This window comes from Calliopsis andreniformis, chromosome 8, assembly GCF_051401765.1.
Source record: "Calliopsis andreniformis isolate RMS-2024a chromosome 8, iyCalAndr_principal, whole genome shotgun sequence".
NCBI lineage: Eukaryota > Metazoa > Arthropoda > Insecta > Hymenoptera > Andrenidae > Calliopsis > Calliopsis andreniformis.
The window spans coordinates 6,058,985-6,084,766 of NC_135069.1; the positions used below are offsets into that span (position 1 = coordinate 6,058,985).

Here is a 25,782-nt window from a genome sequence, read left to right on the forward strand (position 1 = left end):
TTTTTTTATTTTTCACCTTTACCCAAATTACCTAAACGATCTTTTATGTACAGGTAAGAAGTCTGTTTAAATTTTCGTGATAATAAAATAAATTTCTATCTAATGGCGTCCTTGTATTAAAAGGTAAGAAAGGTTTTCATAAAACATAAGTTTCGCTTACCTGGTTCACGAATGAGGCGAGGTGCTTCAGACTGTCCGCGTAATTTTTCAATACGGTGTCCGTGGTCATGCAGCTCACACGAAACTCATAAAACATGTCCAGTTTGTACACGCATCGCTGGCAAATATTCTTCGGTAACGCGTCCTCCTTCGTTATCTGCAATAAATTTGATAAGTTAATGTACCCGTTCGAAAAAGGAGAAAAAGCCAAAAGAAATCATTCTTTCTTCCTTCATTTTTTACTGAGATTTAAATGGCTTGAAATTTATGAAAAGAGATTAAAATAATGAAAAATAAAGGCTACAGTTTCTTAATAATAGAAAACAGCTTGACTAGTCTATCTGTCGATACAGACTAATGAGTAATAAAAATTGTATTATGAAATAATGTGTACTAATTTCATGGGTGAAGTTTATCGAATTGGAGTAATACTCCAGAATACAGATGTGTTAGTACTATAATTTTCAGTACTTCCTCATTTAAATTAGAGTCACATGTACTACATTAACGCTGCCTCAAAAAAATTACACAGAATCATACGACAGATACAAAATATAACAGAATATTGTATGCAGATGCATGTACATATTTTCAAACCTCCAGAACTTATTACAATCTTAATCTCAATACAAACCTCCCACACTCCTCGCAAATCTATCATCATAACTCACATGAATCTCTCATGATACTACCGACTACAAAAATGAACCCAATTGAAGTCTCCTAAAATATTTACTCCAATCTTTCACTACAATCAAAAGCCTACTCTCTCCTCTACCAAATCATCACATTACAACTCTTCAAGAATGAATTTCTAATTAATTACTTACTAAAAGTCTCATCAATAATGCAAACCTTACTTCCACTAGTGTCTCCCCGATTCCTTTGCTAATAAATCCCACAAAATACAACAAAAATGTACCCCTGAAAACCACAGAAACCGTGACCAAATAATCCCCAAAGGTTGCCTCGAAAAACGAAGAAGAATGCAGAACTTGAGAACAGTGGACTCACCACAGCAGGAATGCAGGAACGTATTTTGAAAAGCAATTGCCTCTGCTCTCCCTCTTTGTCGAAGATTTGAAGTTGGTGGTTGCTCTTCAGCGAGCAAAGTCTGCACAGTTCAGCGAAATTGAAATCCTCGTTCATTGCCATTCTCCCGAAACGCGGTTAAAACATAAACGCTCTACGTTCCTCTGTTAGGTTATGCTGTCCGTGGCCCTTGTCCTGCACACTGTAAATCCTTCGACTCGAGGGAGGGCCGCGGTGCACTAGACGCGGGGGAGTAACGAGTCGTCGAGATAACGGCGAGGAAAAATTGTGTCGACCACTGCGGCCGTTAACAAACAGGGATTTCTAACAAAACTAAAGTAACGCCGCCATTCGATCTCTTCCCTGTCGCTGTTGTCCAGCATGCACGATGCCGCGACTCCACATGTTCCTAGGCTTCGAGAATTTCACGCCAGAGGGCCACGGAATTCTACTGTCAACGTCAACGATACGCGTGAATGGGTCAAGTTCAAATTTCCCGCCGTTTCGAGCGGGCCTTTTTCGCGGGAGGAATTCAATTCAAATGCGCGCTCGAGGAGGGAAATTTCTAAATCTGATTTGAATTATTAGAAGAGATGTAAGAAGATTGTGTTTTCTTGATTGTGTCTATATTGTAATCGAAGCGATTTGAAATATATTGAATTGAAACACAAATGAGTTTTAATTAGTTTTTACGATTCCTAGGAATAGTAAATTTTTAGTTCTTTAGTATGATTTTTTCGCGCGAATTTTGTATTTTCTTCGATATGCATGTAAGAATTATTGTGTATGTTGGAAAGAGAATTATTTATCGTGTATAATTGTATGAAGCCTTATATTGATCGCTGACGAAGAATTACGTGACGGTAGAATTTCAAATTCGCTGATACGATATAACGACTGTCGCAAATAATTCATGGAATTGTATGTATCTTTACTATTAATCTACGTAACGTGGTCAAGGGGATGCATATTATTCAGTGATAATGCAAGAGTGTCGAGCTTTAATATTCTAAGCACAGCCTGTGAATATTCTTGTACTATCTTACGTTAAATACTGTGTTCCATCAAGAAACAATTAATAAGTGACTAGTAATTGCTTTTAAGTAACGAATAATGGTTTATTTGGGCGCACTGGGGGCCGTTTTGATAGTAATTGGAGCAACAATCAATTGGGGACAATTCTTAGTATCTCAAGTGGCATTAAATATACAAAAAGTAAGTAAACCACTATTATATTAGCTCTCTCTGGAATTTTTAAAAGTTTCTGAATTTTTGTCATCTCTAATAATTTACAGAGGCTATCGCTAACTGAGGAATCGAAACTTTATAAAGTCTGGTCCTCTCCTATAAATTTAGTCTTCTCGTGTTACCTATTCAACGTCACTAATCCTGATGAAGTAATGCGAGGAATCGAACCAATCATACAGGATTTCGGTCCGATAACGTTTGAGTAAGTGTAAATCAAATAAAATTCTTTGAATAATTTTGCACGTTCAATGCAGGCAAAAATGTTATGTTTAGCGAAATCTACGAGAAGAAAATTCTGGATGTGGACGAAGAAAAAGACGAAATCACTTATCTCACAAAGTCAACGTACACTTTTAATAGACACAAAAGTGTGAATATAACTTCCCAAGACAGAGTTACGATATTAAATCCAGCGTACATGGGCTCGATATTGACTGTGAGTAGAAGCAAGTGAGACTGCTGCAATACTTGCATAGTCATTTTCTCATTCGCGAAACGATTTTTATATTCTTCTTTTTTTAAATAAATAATAATAATAAAAAATAAAATACCTACTTGCAGCTGGCAACTCTGCCCCCACAGTTCATGCAAAAGTACGGCGACCACATACCAAAGCTCTTCCAGAATCGCAGTACTATTTTCTTAAAAGCTCGTCCTATCGATATACTTTTCAATGGGGTAAAAGTGAGCTGCAACCCGGACAGGTTCCCCGAATTGAGTCTCATATGTAAAACACTGAAGGGCAACCCACCCCCAGTCCTCAGGGAGACCGACAAGGAGGGAGTTTATTTTCTCAGTCTTTTTCAGAGGGTACGATCTTGTATCTGAAAACAATTTCGGGGTCAAAATAACGAGATAGAGTTTATCTATTCGACAGATGAATAACTCATATCGTGGACCATTTACTGTGAACAGGGGCCTAGTAAATAAGACTCAACTCGGTGACACGACAGCTTACATGGGAAACAGAATGCAAAAGTTTTGGCACTCTGACAAATGCAACAAGGTTAAAGGATCTGACACCATCACTTGGGCTCCTTTAGTGGAACCACTGGACAGTGTGTCGACATTCATACCTGACATGTGCAGGTATAATAATTGGTATTGATATTAATTAGTAAAGGTGTTCTCAAGAAATATAAGAAAAAAACATAAGAAATTGTTGAAATCGCGCTGGCTATGCGCAATGCCTCAATTAAATTTTTCGAAACAAGACATTGTCGATTTTTTTATTGAATTAAAAAATTGTAGGACCGTGGATGCCGATTTCGAAAGCGATATCTCGATACACGGAATAACTGGATCCAAGTTTGCCTTAAAGGAAAGACTATGGTATCGAAACGAATCTGAATGTTACTGTCCAGTAGTGGACAACAAAGTGGAGTGTTTGCCACGGGGATTGCACGATGTGTCTGAATGTCAGGTAAAACTACGATAAAATCGACAATTATAAAGAAGTTTCTGATTCTTAATTTTAATTTAGAAAGTACCTCTCATTACCTCAGAGCCTCACTTTCTGCACGCCGATCCATCGCTTTTATCGTATGCTCGTGGCTTAAAACCTATTGAAAAACTTCATCAGACTTACATCGTCATCGAACCAGTAACTGGGACACCATTGGATGGGAACAAGAAAATACAGCTGAATCTGAGGTTGTCTCAGCAACCTGTGAAGCTGCTTTCGAATGTCAGCGAGGGAATATTCCCTATCATATGGATTGGAAATGTATGTACGATACATGTCCCATGAGAAGTCCTCTGGGAAGCATTGCCTCTAATGCAAAGCATTCGAATAAAATGCTAATGAAAGCAGAGGCAATGCTTCCCAGAGGGCTTCTCATGGGACACCAATGGTACCTCGATTATGAAGATTGGGAAGCAATATCCTCTTCAAAGTGTTCTATTTTCTTCTTTTTCAATACTGATTTCGTTTCATCGTTCTATTTTTCTATGCATAGTGTTTATATAGTGTTTATTTATAATACGGATGGTATAAAATGTAATAACAAATTTCTTCTTTAATGATGTGATTGAGTGGGTGACATATTTTACAGGGGAATGAACCAACAATGTCAATAATATCGCCGACGTATCAAGCACTTCGACTTCTACATCTTTTCTCATTTCTTCAGACGATTCCTTTGATTGTTGGAATCTATATAGTCCTCTTGAGTTTATTTTTGCGTTATTTTATAAAAGATAAAACACAAGTATCGAGTTCAAGAGAGCCTATGCTTGTGACGTCAAACCAGCAAGTGAACATCGCACGCGAGGGGCAGTCCCTGCACACGATGGAGAGATTTCAACGCGTGTATAGTACTTTGTAGAGTAGTGCATTGCATGATTATGCACACATTTTATTGATGAAACAATTTCTATGCCTCTTGTTTAATAAAAGCACGTTTCCCTTAATTTTCTTATTTTCTTGCATGAAAAAAATAAATGAGACTCAGGTCTTCGTGATGATTGAAATTTTTATTCAGTGACGTCGAGCTTCTTTTGTGAGAAATTAGTGTACTTTTTTTTAATTTTAGCGAATTTACATTTTATACAGTTATAAAATTAAATAGTCTTTAGGCTTTAAAATTGTCTTGGTCGCACCATGATTGTTAACTCTCACGCGAAAGTTCATATGCAAACGAGTAAACTTCTAATCTTCGTATAAAAAAATAATTTCTCTTTTGACGAAGTTTACTGGCACTTTTAAATGTCAATGTTGTAATATGTACACTATTGATCAGGCTTTGCCTCGTCAGGAAATTAATTAGTGCTAATTCTACGTTCCTTCTATCAACGTCCCGTTTTGCATATATTTACTATAAATAAGAGTTATTGTACTTTGAATCCTCCTACGGTGCTACCCTTCTCTTTCTTTCTCTTCGTTCAAAGTGCTCGAACATTATGCTAATGAGAATAACTATATTACGCGTGTCTAAAAAAATGCTTAAACAGAATGTACAAATAAATACAGAATGTACATGAAACACCTTAGAAATAAATACTTCCACGTAAATTTCGTCGTTTCATTTGTGAAGAATGTAACAAGTCCTGTTGTCTAAATTAACTGCTCGTTTAAGATCACTAAAAAACAACTTTCCTCCCCCCTTCACTTTATATCCTGTATCTGTATCCATGTTAGGGGGAAGTGGCCACTGGGTGCCATTTTTTGTCACCCTGACTACAACGTCAATTTCTTCTCTTTCACCCTCAAGTCTTCACACTTACAAATCATTTCTGAACTTTGTTTACTTATAAAGCTCTATTATCTGTATTATGGAGATCCACGAGCCGAATACTAGCGCGAATAACGAGAACACCAGAAGCATCGTGTTCTTTAAAAGCCTCCATTTGAACAGACCCAGGTGACCGTCCCAACACGAAATCGTTTCCACTACAGCTGGAATACTGATACCGAGAATGGAGAAGAATATCGCACCCACTAACGATATAAATGGTTCGAGGTCTGGGACGAGCAGCGCCACGACAACTGGAAGAAAAAGGAAGAAACTTTTATAAAAAGATATTTGATCGCTCGTAATTATTGTCTTGGAATGTGTTTATCTGTAATTCCACCGAAATTGGTAGAACAAGCGTGACATGAAAAAGTAAGACGAAAATGTAGAATGAAATTTTTGTATACCATGCTTCGACTTCGAGAAAACTGGCTTTGAATTTTAAGCAAGGAGTACAGTTATAGGCGTTTGAGGGGTAAACAGGGAAAGGAGAATGAGACAGTCACGAGTCAGACTGAGAGTGTTCCCCTTATTGTGTATCTTTATATTTGTATATCTATATATATTTATATTGTATATCTATATACGATAAGAATGTGTTAAAATGTGGTTTGAATTTAATTCTACACTGGTACAGATTATTTAATAAGTGAAGTATGTTCAATGATTTAAAGATTCTATTTTAATATCTAGTGTTTTACGATTTATTATTAATAAGTGACAGAGTGTTGTACCAAAAACTCGAGACATTAATGTCTCAAACATTGGCTCATAGACTCTGAATGAGTCGAACAAGCACGAGCCATTGAACGGTGCTTATGACTAACAGTGAGTCATGCGATCACAGAACTAACAGGTATTTCCCTGGCCCAGTCTGCCTATACCTTTCCACTGCAACTCGTGTTTCTCTCTTTCTTCCTTGGGAAAGTAACACGCGTGGACTGGTATCTACACACACGCTATCGTAGACTAGCAACGACCGGAAGAGTAACCGTCGTTGGTCTCAGCAATCATACGTGCAAAGTCTGCGTTTATATTGCCGGAAATAATTTTACTATGGTAATTTAAATTCTTATATTCGAACAGGTCTATTATACCATGTCTAGATATTTCTATTTTAATGCAGAGCTTTTAAAATGACAGTATTTCAATTCTACTTGAACTAAGACGCACGTGTTGGTTAATTACATGGTATTTTATCTGGTAAAATTTCTTACTTGTTATCATCACCATGCAGATCCTCATCAGTGTTTCACAAAGACCTTGGTACTTGTGACTGCACTTGTCCTTTATGAAGTTCCATATGATCTCTAATGGCACGAAGAACTGCAGACCGTAAGTGAATAAAACGGCCAAGGCAATGAGCACCTTCACCGTCTGTCCCAAACTGAGGATAAAATATTCTTTTATGTGAAATTACTGGTTTAAAGGGTTCAAGCGTTTAAGGGTGTAGTTGCTTGAATGTTCAAATGTGGAAGGGTTCAACATTTCAAAAATTTAAATATTCAAAAATCTTCAAATATTTAGAGGTTCACGTATCAAATATTTTAAATAAATTTAAATATTTAAAAATTTCAAATATTCAAAGATTCAAATATCAAGAATTTAAATATTCAGAGGTTCAAATATTCAATAATTCAAGTATCAAAATATTGTAAACTGTAAGGCACTTAATTTTTCTTAATTCTTCGTTTAAAATGCGAAACAAGTATCGTACGAACAATGACTGACAATTTCTACTTTCAACAAACAACTCACACTTCCTCAATTGGTAAATTCAACGTGATGCTTCCCCTGGCAGCCTCTCCATACGTCAAGTAACCAAACACTCCTAATATAGCATAGAGGGACACTACAACCGTCATCGTTATATTGAGGACACCTGGACACCCAAGGAAATGATGAGGATTTCTCATGCTGTTCTCCACAGGCATCACCTGAGCAAAACCGATGAATACAATCGTTAAATCTGGCTGAACCACTACGAATAAAACCATTCACAAAGGAGCAAAAAAAAGGTACTCACGACGCCGATGCCTTCAATGGCGAATATCACAGTCGCGAAAAATGTGGGCAGTTGTTGGACTGAACCGATCAACTTTATATTCGACGTATGAATACCGCTAAAAATGTAGTACAAGGTGATCGAGAAACCAACCAACATGCACAAGTTAGCGATCATGGAAAATGGCACCATGTACTTCAGATTTCTCACTTGTCCCAGGAGTATCACTGCTGGGATCAGCGTGAGGATGTACATACGAACCGATATTTCCATACCACTAAGGTGGTTCGCCACCTGGAATTGAAACAGAGAGACATAATTAGAGAAAAAGATAGGATTATGATAGAATGATGGAGTACTGATTAAACTTGATTTAATTCAAATGAGTATTTGATTCAAATGGAATAAGATGAATATTTGATTTAAAGGAAAAGATTGCAGGAGTAGCTTGTGTCAGAAGAATTCAGCAATTTTTTGTCACGTTTCGTCTAGAAATAAATGCCTCATGTTTTATACATTAATTCTTTATAATGCAATAAAATGTTCCTTAACGCTGGGAGCTGTTCAGCTCCTCAAACTGGTTATTTGAAACTCGTTCAAATACAGCATAATTGCTTTATGCTCGCAGACAGGTCGAACGAGTCAGTACGAGTCCCGAGGCTACGCGTTGGCACAGATTTTCAATTGTTTTCGAGGAAAAAAGGAGAAGGATGCGAACGACGAACGAGACGATTAGACTGGTTTTACAATCCACTTACGTTTTGATGCGCCTATAAAACCGGTATAGTATCAAGAAAGATTCGTTTGTAATCTGTACGATTTTAAATACAATTCGATATAAAAATACCAGTTTAATGATAAAGTATATTAATTCGTAGAGATAGTCGACTTTTTGTAAATATTTCCATTGGCTCGCTAAAATGATCCAACACAAATATTCTTCTGATAATTTTATTTTTGGTATCAACTTCTCCCGATAGTCAAATTGGGAGAAGCATCAGTTTACGTTTGATATTCAACTACCGATATCAGCGCTCTTGTAATATTTAGCACGATTATCGACTCTTTTGATGGTACTCAACTTTTGCCCCCTGCTAACTTTCTCTTAATCGCGTCCATTCGAACAGAAGCAATTACATAAGACTTTAGACTTTGAAAATACCCAATTTGTATAAAATAGGAACTGTCAAATTCACTGAAAATGTACTACTCTCTAAAAACGATTATAAATTAATTAAAAGTTAATATTCTTCTATTGATTGTGGGAGTAAAAAGAGTGCTAATAAAACATGACATACACAGACAGGAATTTCGCTCATTTGCTACAAGCTGAAACAGTGACATAACACAAAAATCTTGATTATTTAAAAAACAAAATAATATCGTTATTTAAAATCCACTGCAAAAACCCTTTTTCAAATATCTACCAATAATTTAAAAGTAGAAAAATTGCGAGTTATGTCATGTCACACACCTATGTATTCTACCCTCGCTGACACATCTAGACTAGTACAAAGTACAGACTGCGATACAATTATTAGCAATTTTGTTTACTGCCTGTTTTATCCATCAGATAAAAAAAGAAGAATCATCGCTGTGATCGCATATTCACAACAATTGTATCTCAGCCTGCGTCGCCCTAAGACTCTAGAGTCATCCTGATAGATCATTTATTTATTTATCAACTCCAGCGTTCTTCATCCAGCTTCATTCAGCTCACCTGCATAATCGAGGTCGCTATGAAGACCACGTAGACGCACGCGCCTCCAACGTAAGTCGCGCACAACGCGGCATTTACGAAGTGTCGGCTGGCGTTTGCGAAGGGCCTGACCGCCTTTGGCCCGCAGAGGAACGCTGCTTCTGCTGTTTCTGCGTACGACATCCGCGGCGTTTTCGTTCGCCTGCACAGCACGTGGGAGGAGCGAACCAATATGTGGACGCAGTGGGCGCATATGAACCCTATTATGATTGTACCGATTCCTCCGAACAGGAGCCCGCCGTTCTTTATCGCGCTCGGCATGGCGAGGATACCAGTGCCCAGTGACGACTTCAGTAGATGAGTCAGCGCGCCGACATCTCTGCAAGACGAACCATTTTTTGTTTCTTTTATTACTGGTAGGACTTGGCCTCCGAGACGCTATGTCTTTTGAGTGTTTTATATCCTATAACCTTTCATTTATCAAACATATTTGTTTGATCTCTCATAAAGCCCTGGATCGACTGCAAGTCATTCTACATTGTATAGAATATTACAGAGGTGCTTACATAATTGATTTGTCAATTTGAAGGTTTCAGTATTGAACAATTTTTGGAATAAAAGGTTTTGAAGGTTTCAGAATTTTTAATTTCATAATTTGAACTCACGAGTTGCTGTCCTTCTTATCACGGTGCTCGAAGGGGTTGTACAGCTCATCCTTCTCGTTGTAGTCGCCGATCGTGACAGCAGCGATTTTGGTGCTGTTAAGGAGAGAAACAGTGAGAATTAGTATGAGTAGAGTTGTGTTGCTTGAATTTAAATTTCAAGAAATTTTTGTGTGACGAATTGAAGAGTTGAGTAATTATCTTGTTTCATTTTTGAATTTATATGAGGGATTTTATAAAACGCGAGACAAGAAGTTGAATCTCTGACGAGGGCTCATTGGCGTCTTCATTTTCATGACCCGTTTTTATCAAGATCTAATCGGGCCTGATAAAGCGGTTCAAATCTGTGTCGCTTAATTGAGTATCAGATTTGTTTGATATCAGTAAGCCCAGTCACGAAAATTTCTCAAGTTTTTTAATAAATTAGAAATATTCTCTGTGATTTTGATTCAATTATGAATATGAGAATTAATTCAATCTTTTTGCTTCACTATGTGGTCACACATAAATTAATCGCTGAATAATACCTGCTGCTGAATTCCTGCATTGGATTGTCAGTGGCTGACTGCTTCGTGTTCTTCCCCATGATGAGTCTAAAAAAAAAGATACATGTTGCGATTGCCCATCTTTTTTTACATTCACTTATCGCAAGTAGTAAGTGAATTTATACTTTTAATTAAAGCATTAATACCAACGAACGACCGTGAACGCCAATTAGAACTCTTAGAGCTTGTGTCGTGAAGATCCTCGCGCGAGGAAGATACGAATCACTGCGTAGACAATAAGACAACAGCAATTGTGATCGTATCAATAACGAAAGGTATGTAGGTGAATGGTTTGCAAATTGATTGCAGTTACATGATTTCTGGGAACTCTGACTTATTACAGAAAATATGTCCTCGACATTCTGTGGGCTTTGTTATAAAAATACAAGGACATGGTCTAAAGATCACATACTTGGAAGCTTGACACTATCTGCATATATTTTACTGTTTCCTGTAAAAGGATTTTTATACGATGAATCAGATATTTCGTTGCTCTTAACGAAAGACAGAGGACTTAGGTAACTTTTTAAACACTGCTAACTAATCTTAAGAATTATACACTACACGGTGAATACCCTTGAAGAATACTGTCTGACAATCTATTCCCACTATCAGTATATTATTCAGTTGTCCAAAAAGCAAGGCAAAAACACATTATGTAAATAAACTACGCTTTGACGTATTAATCACAGCATATTATCGAAATACCAGCACGTATTTTAGTTACATTTTTATTAAACATCATTATCTCTCGTCTTTATTTAAAGTCACTTTCTTATCATTATAATCTGTCAAAATCCAATAGTTCATTGACTGCTTCATTCGACTGAAATGTCTTTACTGTCTTTATTTACTTGACACGCAAATTAGAATTATGCTGGGTGGGGCTCACGAAATTAGCACCTAACATAAAATATTTTAAAATAGACCAAACATTCTCAGAAAAAATATAACGATACATTTAATGGTATAAGGTTCCTAGAACCTGCACAATTATAAGTTACGGAGAACTTTTAGCCCACTCGTATTAATTTCGCGAAAGTAATAAAGGATTATCAGCGTTGATAACAGAAATGTTTGACAACAAATCTGTCTAAAATTTCTATCGCCTCGTGAGTGGTCCTACACCTACTGACGTCACTGATTAAGGTCGTCGTTTTTATCGGCGAAAATTTTCCATCGACTGACGAATATTATTATCATCGTAGCCCGCCAAAATTCGCGCGCATTTACGGGTCAAATTTTGATTAGTGACTCAAGAGAGTCCATCACGGTGGGACATCAAATAATTAAATCTAAGGATATAAGTAATCAATTGGACAGCAGGTGTAATTTTAAATTTCGAGATTCGATCGAGAGAGCGACTCTTCATTGCGTCGAAACGCGCAAGTACGATAGCAGAACCGATAATTAACAATTTGACGTTTATTGTCGCAAGTTGGTATTTGACCCTGACCGTTATTGTTTAACACGAAGAAGCGACATATGTTTCTTTGTGAGAGTATTTAAAGAAGGAACAATAAAAAGACTGGAGGCTTTTGTTAAACAAACAGAATATTGTGATCGATTCAATGTTGCGGGAAGAAAAGGAAAAGAGGATCACTGTCTTATTCTGTTGCGACATTATTTTTCTACTTAACGAAGCCAAGAATTACCGAATTTTTAAATTGATAAATATTGAATGTTTTGCAAGAGATAAAGATTCGATCTTCTTTGTTCGTATCTACTTGTTTTAGTTGTTGGGTTTAATGAACCTAAAGCGGCGTTCCCATGGTACTTTGAGTAGAAGTCTTGTTGATAAAATATTATTTTAATTAGCAGTAGTTGATAAAGTATTTTGAGTGACGATAAATAATTTGAAACTATAAGAAGCATGTTAAAGTTAAAAGGAACTATTTTTTTAATAAGATCGAATGAAAGTTTTTAAATTCTTAAATATTCAAATACTCAAATATTTAAATTTTCAAATTCTCAAATATTCAACTATTCAAATTTTTAAATACTCAAATCTTTAATTTAGGGATTCTTAATCTCAATTCTCGAGTATTTCAACCCTGAGTGCCTCCACCTTGGTCTGATAAGAATTAACTTCCACTATAAATTCCTACATTTTAGAATAATTCTGGATCTAATTTTGCTTGATGAAAGGAACCGGATAGATAAGATCTATTACTCACGTAGGAACGTTGCCAAAAGCGCAGCTTTCAAGTGGCATCATGTTCGAGACATTTCACCCGCGTCTCGCGAATCTCGCACGTGAGAACGCTGCTTAAGTGGTCGTTTCATTAAACGAACGAAATCGCGACTGTTGAGCAACCGATTGCCACGAGAATCGACCACGAGGCACATGCAATTATGGTATTGCAGCTGGGACATATCCTTGAACGCTTCCACGGGAACGTGCACAATAGTACACGTAACGCTTTCTAATGTCAGGAAGGAGAAAGGTCCCACGATGGTGGCTAATAAATAATTCTGATGTAAGCAAAGGACCGAAAGGAGTCACGAGTGGCCACCGAGTTGGGAGGAATTACGCCTAGGTGTATCGAGCAAGGCTAATCCGCGGAGATCTGCTGAGATCATGAAGTGGATACGTCGATACCGTGAGGCAACGTCGACACGAGCTCTCGTGGCTGATTGGTAGAAATTCGCCTGCTCGTGATCCGCGAAATGTCACACATCTGTTCGTTCCCTTCTGCTGGGAAACGTTGCGTAAGAGGTGAAGTAAATGTCCCCTTTGGCGATCGCGTTCCCTTCCCTTTGATCAAGAGGTACTTTTACCTTCCTACTATTTGAAAGTGATATATAAAATAATTGAACGATAAAAAGTCTGAAAGATGAAGAGAGTACTTTAGTATGTTCGATATTATGATGGTTATTTGGGGATATTTCTATTTTTGTACTTCAAACAAAACAAAATGAAGAGAAAGCAATAAGATCCTGTAAAAAAATTAATTTGGAAGAAATGGTCTTGAGCTACCCTGACTCTGAGGTACAGAATTGTTCAGTCTATTAATTTATTATCAAGATCTGAGGCAAGTCTATTTACTGTTAAGTGGAGTTACCTTTTCTTTTGAAATACTAAAAAGACATATGTTTGCATTGCAATATAATCAGAGTGCATATCATATTCTGGGTCAAACATTGCTTACTACATTCTACGTGTAAAGATAAGAAAAAATATCATGTAAACAACTTAATGTAGGTCGTTTGAAGCTCTTTGAAAATGTGTAAGAAAAAATGTTTTCAAGTATTTTCTAGACTAATACCTTGATTTCTAGGATCACCCCACTCTACGTCACTCTACTTTCAGGAAACAGTGTTACGTGCGATAAATCAATATAAATAACTAAACTGACTCATTCCACGAGATGAATCAACAGTACAATAAAAAACTTCATTTTTAAGCCAATGTCAGTTTTATATCCACAGAAACTGACCATTATTTTCAAATACAGTATCAGTAGAATTAGTATTCCTAAATGTCGTCAACAGCCCGTTATCGCTTCCTTCATATTTCATATTTTTGCTTTAACATTTCCATAAACTTCGAACGACCAATATTTATGTAACATATTTCCCTCATTTCTACTGATACGATATATAAAACACGCTTATATTAAAAAAAAAATGAGATGTCCTGTATTAAAATAAATAATACCAACAACATCGTTCCTTTATATCATCAATATTTCCTGTCTATTCTAAGATTCCTGCAACTCTGTAGCAACAAACTAATATCAATTGTGAAAGACTTCCGCCTCCGTAATATAATACAGCATACTATGAAACAAAATTCCATGCATTTACTTTCGCACTACTTTCCATCTCGCCCCAGCAAAGCTATCCTCCGCGTCTCTGCATTCTCTGCCACTCATAAGAAGTTATGGACTTTGGGTTTCAGATTTCAATCAAACTTTTTCTGCCGAATCTAGAGGGAAAATAATTAAAGTCATGTTCGAGTGTTCGAACCCAAGATCTCTGGGTTCGTAGTTCAGTACTTTTTGCTTTGTACCTATATGTATACACCAACCTTTAGCCTCATGAAACTTTAATACTAAATATCTTAAATAAGTCCTATTGGCTCAAACGCTCGAATATGACTCTAATTATTATCAACAAGATTCGCCAAAAATAGTTTCATTGAAATCAGATACCCGAAGTCCATAACTTCTTTTCATCAACCCGATCCAAGCCGCAGGAATTCGATAAACTGACCCTTGGATAGGCAATTCAGCGAGCCGTGTTCCCAGCAAGCTCTTTACAAAGAAAACCGCTGGAAATTGCATATTATCGCGCAGAGACGCGTGTGCAATCGCGCAGCGTACAATTACTCACGAGCACGTCATTCCTCCGCGTTGTAACCGCATTTCTCGTTGCGTTTTAACATTCGGCAGGCACACCGCGCCGCGTAGCCCAACCAGAGCCTCGATTTCCGGCACGCTCGTCCGCCACGCGACTGATATCTCGAAGGAACTGCGTGGAAGTGGCCCGATAATGCTCACTGAGAATGCAGCTCTGTCGAGCAGACCTCGTGAAAATTGGGAACGATTTTTCTCCCAGCGCGATGACCATGACCGTTTAGAGACTCGCGATGGCTTGAGAAAATGAAAATGGTAAATGGCGGCAAAAGAATCCCTGTTGGCGGAAGCTCGTTAACGTCAAGGCTCCGCTGACCATGACGATGGTAAATATGGAATGGTCTTGAGCGAATGCCCTTCGAGGTGAAGTTTTTATTTTAAATGGAGATCGAGGGGGGATGTGAATGCCTTAGAGGAGGATCGATAGGACTGGATTTGTTGAAATTAATTTCATGATAGGGATTGGGTGATGAGAGTACCCTGGGTACAGTGGGTACATACTAGTACAGAAGCTTGTATATGTTACATAGTATTTTAGATAAATAGGGGAAATATAGAAGATTGGAAGCACAAGAAGTTTTCATGTATGAAAAGTAGACATTTTTGGAACTTTGCCTAAGTATCCTTGATACTTTGTATTGAGATGAGAGTAGAAAATGCAATGGAAATCAGTTTTCAGTGATTTTGAAAATAGAGCTAATTTTTATCAAATTATATACCTCAATTCAGAGCTCTTAAATATATATAGACTCTGACTAAATGAAGTGAGAATATAATGGATTATCTAAGAGTCCAGATCTTCACAATCAAGTTCAAGTTAAAAATCTCTGCAATATAAATTCATGAAAGATAAATCGAATTCGGAATGTAACTATGATAAGCAGCTTTAAATATTAAAGTATTAATGCCTACTTTTATCTCAAGCAAAGAAAAGTTGAATGGCACTATTTACTTAAAATTAACACTATTTACAATGTTCCCTGAGGATTGTCCCGTGGCTCACGAGTTTATAGCGTGGAAGGTTTCTAAGTCAGTTCACATTCATGGTGTCCCACTTTGATTTTATCATACCTATGAGTGACACTGCATGCAAGTGAAAATTTTTCGCTCTAAATAATCCCAAGCTACAGTGAATATAACAATGAGCATATAACGAGAGAGTACCGTATAACATGCATGGATTAGAGAAACATGCTCTACAAAAAGGTAAAATGAAATCTGTATAGACAGTAAAATTTCGATTAATCGACTTGGAACTAAATTTAAAGCTACTCTATGTCTAATTTTGTAATTTTGTTAGGCTCTGATTTAATGATTAAATGATTCGAAGTCTACTCTTAATCTTACTAGACTTTTATTATTAATAGGCTGAATAATCGAAACCCTAAATAACAGAGTGTATATTGATACCCCACGTGACAGTTCTATGAAAATAGACAAAATAATTATTTCAGTCTAACTTTATAACTTACATAATTATACCCAACTATATCACGCTTATCTTTTCATGCATCAAATGCTAACACGCGACGAGTTCTTTCTCACATACATGATATTCGAATCCAGTTGATTGCTATTGAAAACTATAAGTACCTACATCTTAAACGTAGTTTAAATTAATTATAATACGTATAATACTAGATCGAATGGAATAGTGGAAGACTGGCATTTGAAGCATCTCTGTATATCAATAAAAGTCTACAATTCTTCCATCGCGCGAAACGTGTCAACAAAACCTGGAACGAAAAACAATCTCGCTCTCGATTCGCGTCAATATCAGTCATCTAGCACGAAGCGAATGCGCTAAAGCAAATAAAGATATTTTCAACATCAGGGCCACAACAAATCGGGGCGAATTTGCGTTTACGACCGCGAGATCTTCGTCGCGGCGTCGTTATCAGGAACCACACGAAATTCCTCGCGATCGTTCTCCAAGAGCTGACGTATCCCCAAACGCGGACCGATAAAGATCGCTGAAATTCCAGTTCGATTTCGATCTGCAGCGTCGAAAGTCCGCCACGTTGCGTAATCAGTCACGGGGATCTCACGGCCACTCATCTCTTGGCCAGTGTTTATCGACGTCGAGGGTTTTTTGGCGATCACGGTTAGGCGATTTGCATAATTATACTCACGTGCGCTCTCGACTGCTTCTATTCAAGGCTGCTGACAACAAGCCACTGGGGGGATTTCCTTGTTCCTCGTTGGTCTGAATGAAACGGGCTAGAAGGAAGCTTGGATCCTTTGTCGACAGCCTATTTGCATCCTCGATCCTCCGTGGGTCCTTTCTCTTCGACGCGTGGCTGGGCTCGATCCGAAACTATGGAACTTCCCGTCGCTTCCCGTACTTTTATCTTTTCACGCGGGTCAGGTAACGCTGCCAGAGATAATGATTTATCGAGGGATCTTGGCTCTGCCTCGGCCACTGTCATGCGTATGATTTATTGGCAGATACACCGCTGCCTCGAAATCCCACGCGCAAATGAAGTCGCGCGATGATACGTCCAACGAGCTTCCGTCTGCCTCGATCGAATCGCTCAATCGTCTACTGGGATTTACCTTATCGCCGCTGATAATCAGGATGCGACGCCAGGGAGGCGATAAAACTCACTGTTGGGAACCGAACGAAATTGAGAACGCTAGCTTCGGTGCTTCATAAAGGAGAAGTCATCAGAGTCATTAGAAGTATCAATGTTGATAGCATCGAACCGATCTGTCACTGTTGGTGATTTCCGATGACTCTTGCTTTCGGTGATGATGGATGTCTTCTACAGATTTAGGGCTGTTCTTCCATCTTTTGGTTAGAGGATACTTAAAGTAGGAAGAGGAATTAGGCTTTCTGGTACTAATACTTCTTTGTTCTCCAAGCACACTTCTGCCTCAAGTTCTCTAGGGTAGCTGTACTCCCTTAGACTCCCAGGAACTATTTTGAACCTTTTGAACTTTTACCACCAACAGGCAGATAACACTTCTTCAATAAAAATCTTCATCCAAGACTCTATTACTGTTCCATATTCCCTAAGTTCTACTTAGAATCTCCTGGACCTTTATCTTACAATCTTCAAAAAATACTTCTACTTCAGATCCTTCAGGTACCTTCAAACCTTCCTCCAAAGCTTTCCCACGTTCCAGATTCTCCAACTCCCAAATCCCAACTCCCTTAAAGACTGCCTAGAGTCTCAATAACCACCTACCCGCTCGAATCTTTTCACTTCCTCCCCAAGGGATGCTATCGGAGGACCTTCTGTCGAGAGATTCTCAAGTAAAGTCAACAGTGTCCAGTTCTGCGGTCCCACTCGCGTTAATTTACAAGGAAGCGTCGTTAGTGTCACGGTGACAGATCGCACACGACTGGCCAAGTTTTTTCGGCGTGTCCCAGGTATATATACGATGCAGAGCAGGCGTCCCGCTAGGAGCGACGTCGCGACGCGTGGGAGGGGAGATAGAGGCCGTATACACTTAATGAGTTCTATCGGTCGTGTTCTGGAAGACGATGCCGCGTTGCGTCTTTAGCATCGCAACGATCGCGCGCAAACAGACAGGTCCAACCGCGATCGACGACGATCTCGCACCGTCTGCATTTCGCCAGCTCCCTTTCACCTTCCCTCTGTCTTTTTCTGGCCAGCACCATTGTCCTTCTCGTCTGCGGTTCCCTCCACGAGATCTACTCTCCTCCCAGGTTGATCTCCTGAGCTCTTTTCCTTGACGACGTTCTTTTTCGCGACGCCTTCGACCCGATCCGCTTTGTTCAGCTGCGGTTCACGAGACGTTGCGTAAGTGGTGCACGAGTGAGTCATGGGTACAGCCTCGTGGCGGGGACCTGGTGGCGCTGCGGTCGTTGGGACCGTAGGATCTTTGGGACTTGGGGCGGGAGGTGGTTCAAGGGTTGATGCGTTTTGGGGTGGGAGTGAGGGTCTGGGGCTGAAGCTTGTATTTCTTTTTCTTTTTTTTGGGACGATGTGTGTGAATTAGAGTGTGAACTCGTTTTACATACTGTAGCTGATCTATAATGTGAGATTTTCCCTTATGTTAGGCCTGTTTGTACCCGTGTAACGTGTTTATACCCTTAAAGTAGAGAAAATTCAAAGTTTTTAGGTGGAGGAAGGAATTTTTCTAGATTTTTTGTCTCTTTTTTCTGCAAACATACGTTACTAAAAAGAACAATTTTTTAACTGAATAATATACTTATTATTTTAAATAAAATTCGAGCTATGTTACGACTGCATCAAAGCTGATAAGTGTTTCTATATTTAATTATTTTTAAGTGTATTTATATTTTACAAAAATACTATATCTATTTTAGTAACACATACCATCTAAAAGTTCAACTATTTTTCAAAAGGAACAAATTATTCCAATTATGTTCATTAATATAATTAATTGCAAGACTACAGATTCTAAAATAAATTACGATACCAAGAAATAAGTTCAAACTGACGAGTATTATTCTGTGATTAAATTATCACTAATTTTAAGAATACTAAATCCGCATATTTAATTATTCATATGGAATTAATGAACCGCATAAATGTAATCTTGGAATCGTGATGAATGTATCGCATCGTAGCAAGTTACCTCGGACTTGTTTCATTTGCGCAAGAACTTGTATTTCCGGGATTTATAGATCTTTTCTTCGCGCTGATGCCATTACGAATCATTTTAATGCTACCTGGTTATTATGTACAGAATAATGAGTTATCATTCATAGTAGCAAGGAAACACATTGTAAAACTCATTTTATTAGTACTACCTTACGATCGAAAAGTATTAATAAAATGTTACTGCTTTTCTTATAAATACAGGAACAAAATTTTCTAAATGGTAGTAACGTGTAATATATTGTTATAATTTCCGTAGGCTAGAGAAAACAGTGACAATGGGAGTGTCGATTCAATTTGTGCATCAACATCCTTCCACCTTCGTCTCCTGATATTCAGCGATGATGGTCAGTAAACTTTCGGTCGCTCCGAAAATCTATTTAGTGAAAAAACATTACTGAATTCAACAGGAGCAAAGGCTATTATCAATCTTCTGATTGAGATATAAAACATTCCAGAAAATGACTGTCATACGCAACGATTTACTCAAATGATAGAAAATTGTCTGGCAAAGTGTCTGATTAACGATTAAGAATTTAAGAACCGATGTGCAAGTAGAAACAATTTCAAAATAATTTCGATGCACCTCGTTAGCCTTTCTATCCAGCAAAATTATAGATCGAGTTTCACACGTTTTGTTTCACTATCATAAAGTCGTATCTGGTCGATGATTGTCGGTTTAAAAACTATGTATTTCGCGTGATTTGTAGCCCACAAAAACTGTTATAGACTGATACGTTTGTGGCTCAATTTGCATGGTCAGTAATAATAAAACAAACTTTCAAATAAATTATTACTCCATGATAAAACGTGAAAGAGCAATGTGCCACTTCCTAAGAACAGACGCAATTTGCGTTCGAAGGTTGTCTAATCAAAATTTACTATGGTAATTACCTGCATGGGTTAGATTTCAACACTCACCAGCAGAAATAGCCAAATGAAACAGATACAGATGTTCCTCACAATAAGAAATCGTGTAGCGTAATTCCATTTCGTTGCTGTTTCAATTAGTGTAGGGATCAGTAGCATAATAGTGGTTATACTTAAGGAAGCAAGGAATCCTAGGAGAGGGACCATTTCAGGAACAGCGATGGCTATCAACGCTGGAAATGAAATCGATGATAAAAATTGATAGACAATTTTATGAAGAGTGTTGTCAGAGCTAATTAACATTTGATGATAAAATATTTCAAGTTGATTTGGAATAATAGATGGTATGTAGAGTTTAGATAAAATATATCCTTGAAATGGGGAACAACCCAGAGATTAAAATATTAGATCCATTTAATAATGTAAAATAATCGAAGCTGATATTTAAGATATTATTCGAGGAAATTAAAATGTTATGTTTCCTTAGTTTTTAAAATTAAATTTTCTATATTTTGCTCCAATATATTTCGCTTACTTGAACCAATTACTGCGACTATTCGAAGCAGAGCATAATAGTATTTCTTGTCTGGAAACTTCGGTTCGAGTAAACGCCACAGTAAATTATGGGGTACAAAGAAAGCTAACCCAAACGAGAACATAACGGACAGGGAAACTGCTACTTTAACCATCTGGGCCAGTCTATAATAAAATGAATATTATTTCTGCGAAGTCAAGTAAGCTTGAGCCACTTCCTACGATCAAAAAGGAGCAAAAACATTTAGCAATCATACTCGTCCTCAAAGAGACATAGAAAAGGCACACACGAGAGGACAATAAGCACTAGGAAAACGCCTATCGATTGCGATATCATCCCTGATCACGCACTCTCGAAATAAAAAGTTTCGTCACGACGATAAGAGCATTGATCCTCGATAGATGATTCAATCAGAAATTGACCTAATGTGATGAACGTTCGATGGAATGTAGCACATGCACACGTGTATACAAATAATGAAGCGAAGCTAGATAAAGAAGTTCGCACGATAACGAGCAACGATCGGAGCACGTGTAAATAGTGATATGTCCCCAGAGTCCATACCTAGCCTACGTTCCAGATAAATGGACAAGTCGATGACGAAAAAATCGACGCTGATCCCCTTTTACCGTGTCACAAGAATTAAAAGAAAAATTGCCGGGGATATCTCCTTTCGATTACGAATTTTCTAACTCTTTGATTGAAATGTTCAACTGGAGAAAGTGGACACTTGTTAAGAGAAAGGGTATGTGCAATGTAAAGAACAATAGTAGAAAATTCCGGTTTCGTTATCTAACACTAGAAGTACGTAGGTACTTTCCAAGCTGAGAGCTTGGAAATATAGATCAATAATATTCAGTAATCTTAACGAAAATGAAATATAAAAGGATATCAGAATTCCGGTTTTAACTCTGGAATGGCACACTATTTTCTTAGATTGTCACGCTGCACACTAGGTCTTTCAAGTTTAGCGTGATTATCACATATTATGAATGTAAAACGTAAATATAAAATTTAAATATCAAAGAAATTAAAGAGCATTTTTATTTGCAATTATTTTACAGTACAGTAACAGAAATCAGTATTTTGCTAGGGTCATGAAGGACCCAAGTGTGCCATCCCAAGGTTAATATCTTATCAACAATTTCTTAAGTAAATATACATATAACAATTCATTATTATTTTCATAATATCTAAAAATCAGGAGCATCTAAATTTCTTAATGGAAGAAATTAGGAAACATGTATCTACTTATCTTTCTGCAAGCTGTAATCTAGTTTCGAAGACGTAGATATTTGGTACTCGAGATTGTGAGACCATTTCTGCCACGCACTATTTAAAGTTCAATAACACTTACACCCACACATAAAGAATCTTAATATCACACTGTTAATAATAAATATTTTAGTATAGTATGAATGCACTCGATGCAACAGGCAGCAATAATTCGTATTTTCGCGGACACATCTTCACCTTGTCACGGTCGAAACATAACTGACCTGATTGCTTCACCCTTTCAAGGATATTATTACCTGCCTCGAAATTCAGGGTACAAAAAAACTGTCAACAGATGTTCAGACAAGGTGAGAGCATTGATTCATGATAAGATTCGATTTTGTGAATGATTTATAACGTAATAAGCTAACTGCATTCAAAGTACAGCTGTTTTTTTTCCACACTCTTGTTACGTTTATTTTCTTCTTGAAGATTATTAATATAATAATTTTTATGCAGACGAATCTTTTAATACTGGATTTATTAAAAAACAGTAAAAATGGCTGCTACTTGTTTTTCAGAGTATTAGGCTTATCTTGAATATGTGCAACGCAGGGATTAACATTATTTTTCTCAAGGATGTATTTCTTCAATAATTGATAATTCTACTATTATTTACAAAACCCTAGAAAAAGTTTCACAAGGAGGACTTCAAATATCTAATGCTCACTTTTTAATGAGTCTCTATTAAATTTTCAAATTTTCACTATTTCCTGATATCGACTTCACCAAAGCAAAAGATTTTTGTCGTACTAATATTGTCGTACTAATCTAGATTTTTGTCGCACTAATATTCTACGAACTGCTGATCCAATAATCTAGCGATCGATAAACAGTGCAAGATAGCTCTCCAATTAACATTATAATTACACCAAGTCACGACTGCTTGCCACCGAATCTCTTCGATATTCCCAATATCAACGCATTCCTTGACGTCTATACCAAGAACGAGAAACTCATCTAGAGCCAGAAATAATCTTTCAAGATCATCGTCCTGCAGTTCATGGAAAATTACTCCATCGTCGCGGCGCGTACTTCTTATTAATCGCGAGTCGATTCCATGTAATTAATTTCTAAGCTCGTCATATATCACTCGCTCCTACACTGAGGCAGGCAACAAACAACTGGAACATTGGAAATCGTAGTCGCTTCTTAATTGCTGCAATGTGCGTAATACGGGATCGTTCAAATCCCTGTAATCCTAATTTCGATTTGGAAAGAATATGAGAACGACTTCCAGCGTAAAAGAAAGTCATTAAATTCGTTTAATCCCGCTGATATCGATCGACTTCTTGATTCTATCGCGACGATTGGAATCATAAGGATATAGTACTTTGTACATGACGTTTTGTCTGAGCGAGCGTGGAGAGGATTATTAACAGTGATAGAGTGTCAGCCTCAGTGAGAAGCTTATCAGAGGACCTATTAAGTACAGTGAAGTAGATTTCCTTCATAGGCTTTTTCTGTGTGGGTATATGTATACACTGATGATGAAACGAGAGTTCGAAATTTGTATTTTTGGTTAAAATTTTATCAGTAATTTGTTAATCGCTATGGAGATGTTTTAGACTCGATAATAGCAATGAGTTTATAGAAGTCATGCTTTTGAGGTTTATTTATATTGGTAAAATTGGTAAAATGAGAAAAATGACAGTGGTTGTAAAAGGAATGTAGGTGGTAGAGCGATGAGTTTGGTTAAGTTAAAACAAATTCGATTAAAATTAATTATAAAAGTATTTATAGGTGTGAGTACGCATGACTTCTGTTATTGACAGATTTATTGGAGCATACTCGGTTATTTAATTTCTTTCCTGAGAAATTTAATATCCCATGAGTCAAGGGATCGCACGAAGCACTGTATTATATCGTTAATTAAATGCGATATTGATTATTTGTTATCTAAAGACGCTACGCATTTATAGGGTGCTCCAAAAAATCAGAGAATTCCTTGTAGATTATTTTTCGATTATATTTCGAAACGATGGAGTTCAGATTAATTAAAATTCTAGATTCTATTAGTGAGATAGTGGAATTTAGCCGAAATACTTCACTTTGTCTCATTATCTTTTCAAGTAAAAACTGACGCAATAAACATGTCAATACCATCATCCAAATATTGTCGCCTAATCGCGTGCTTAATTTCGAGGCAAAGACGAATCACGTGAGCATGTCAACTCTTAATTGAAATGCGAGATAATCGATTAATTATCATTTCTGAGTGACTGTCGATCGTCCAGCGATACACTGTATTGCGAAGAGCATTTGCAAATTTACTGATCACAGCCAAAAATTATTAATATGAATAATTACATAGATTAATATTCCTGCATAGAGATACGAGAAAGAAATAGTTATGATTTTAATCATTTTGATCAGACGATTCATTCTAGATTGACTGTAATTTGTCAGAAGACATAGAGTATATAAAGTGCATCACATAAGTGTACTCAAAACTGATCTTTAGATACTCAATTTCATAGTTCATCTAGACTGTGGACTTCGACCAACATACACTGAAAATGCACAGTTGCAGTTGTTTACATGCAGCTGAAACGCTACCTTTGCTTCTATCAGAGACCATGAAAAATGTGCAAAACGTGTAGAATGCACTTCAGATCAGCTTATCGCTGAAACATCCAATCGATATCATCTTGAAATCAATATTTTGAAGCGTATCGAGTGGCCTTGCACAAAATTGTCTCTTGTGAGAAAATATTACGCTGACAGAGTACTTATTATAAATCGTACGAATTTAAAGAATCTGTAGTAGAAAAGAAAATTGACGATAAATTTTTCCCAAGCCAGACCTTTTAAAAATAAAAATAATTTCCCTTACTCTGTGTTTCCACTCTCATACTATCGAAAAATTTCCCTATTTTGTGCTTTCACCCTCATACTACAGAAAAATTGGGCCTAGTGTCCTGAAGAAAAATCAAGAATAACAAAAATATATTTGAGGCTCCATTTCAGACTAATTAAACTGATAGGACGACGCCTAGAGTTCGTGCGATATGTGTCTGACTCGAGACTTATTCTACTGTGGCGCGCAGTAGTCAAGTCAGACACAGCGATGTCAATAGAATAACTCAAATCAGACACATTTCACGTGCATTTTAAATGTATCTGCAACAATTGCTACGACCTCTTCAATTAATAACTCGAAAATGAAGCCTAAAGCACAATTTCTTCTATCTTCATTTCCATCTCATTTTAGTCTGTAAAGTCACCCTTTAAAATTTCTAACGCCTCTTATCAAACACTCTGTATCACTGCTGACAAATCACGAGGCTAGAGTAAGCGAAGACCCTGTCACAAGTTGATCAAAGGAAGTGATTAGTATATTAAAAATAAGAGGAAGAAGATCGACTCACGGTTGGTCCAAAGGCAAATTCTTAATAACCGTGTCGCAGGTAGCGCTGTCATACTTATTATACCCAAGGAGGCCGAATATTGTGTAAAGACACATGTTGAACATCATGCTGAACGTCAGCAGCCTCGGCAGGTGTGTCGGATTCTTCATCGAGTTCTCCAGCGGCATGCAGTAGGTAGTGTTGTGCATGGCG

At 37.3% G+C, this 25,782-nt stretch overlaps 3 protein-coding genes across 7 annotated transcripts in view; 1 reads left to right on the forward strand and 2 right to left on the reverse strand.

Annotated features, from left to right (window-relative positions):
• LOC143182298 (uncharacterized) overlaps positions 1-25,638 on the reverse strand; it is a 36,194-nt gene extending 10,556 nt beyond the window's left edge. For 2 of the 3 annotated variants that reach the window (XM_076383233.1, XM_076383232.1), the window contains exons 1-2: positions 1,174-1,533; positions 161-316 (exon numbers count right to left, since the gene is read on the reverse strand). In XM_076383233.1, the coding sequence (XP_076239348.1) occupies positions 161-316; positions 1,174-1,314 (297 nt within the window). In that variant the 5' untranslated portion in view covers positions 1,315-1,533. Of the gene's footprint in view, positions 1-160; positions 317-1,173; positions 1,534-25,590 lie in introns of those variants that run through there. The other variant, XM_076383234.1, reaches the window with a different exon arrangement.
• LOC143182061 (sensory neuron membrane protein 2) lies at positions 2,305-4,189 on the forward strand. Its single transcript, XM_076382803.1, has 7 exons — positions 2,305-2,406; positions 2,487-2,641; positions 2,713-2,875; positions 3,001-3,249; positions 3,317-3,528; positions 3,691-3,862; positions 3,923-4,189. Exons 1-7 carry the CDS (start codon positions 2,305-2,307, stop codon positions 4,187-4,189), a joined length of 1,320 nt encoding a protein of 439 aa, XP_076238918.1.
• LOC143182297 (proton-coupled amino acid transporter-like protein pathetic) lies at positions 4,420-17,205 on the reverse strand. Of its 3 annotated transcripts, none has more exons than XM_076383229.1 (8): positions 17,077-17,205; positions 10,566-10,631; positions 10,042-10,134; positions 9,398-9,755; positions 7,699-7,971; positions 7,431-7,609; positions 6,890-7,059; positions 4,420-5,926 (listed from the first exon to the last, which is right to left on the reverse strand). In XM_076383229.1, the coding sequence occupies exons 2-8, from the start codon at positions 10,622-10,624 to the stop codon at positions 5,685-5,687; spliced, it is 1,374 nt and encodes a 457-aa protein (XP_076239344.1). In that variant the 5' UTR covers positions 10,625-10,631; positions 17,077-17,205; the 3' UTR covers positions 4,420-5,684. The 3 variants fall into 3 exon arrangements, with proteins under 3 accessions (XP_076239344.1, XP_076239343.1, XP_076239345.1); XM_076383228.1 differs by lacking the exon at positions 17,077-17,205 and adding an exon at positions 12,761-12,877; XM_076383230.1 differs by lacking the exons at positions 4,420-5,926; positions 17,077-17,205 and adding exons at positions 6,361-6,697; positions 12,761-12,877.
• Positions 25,639-25,782: the final 144 nt, after the last annotated feature.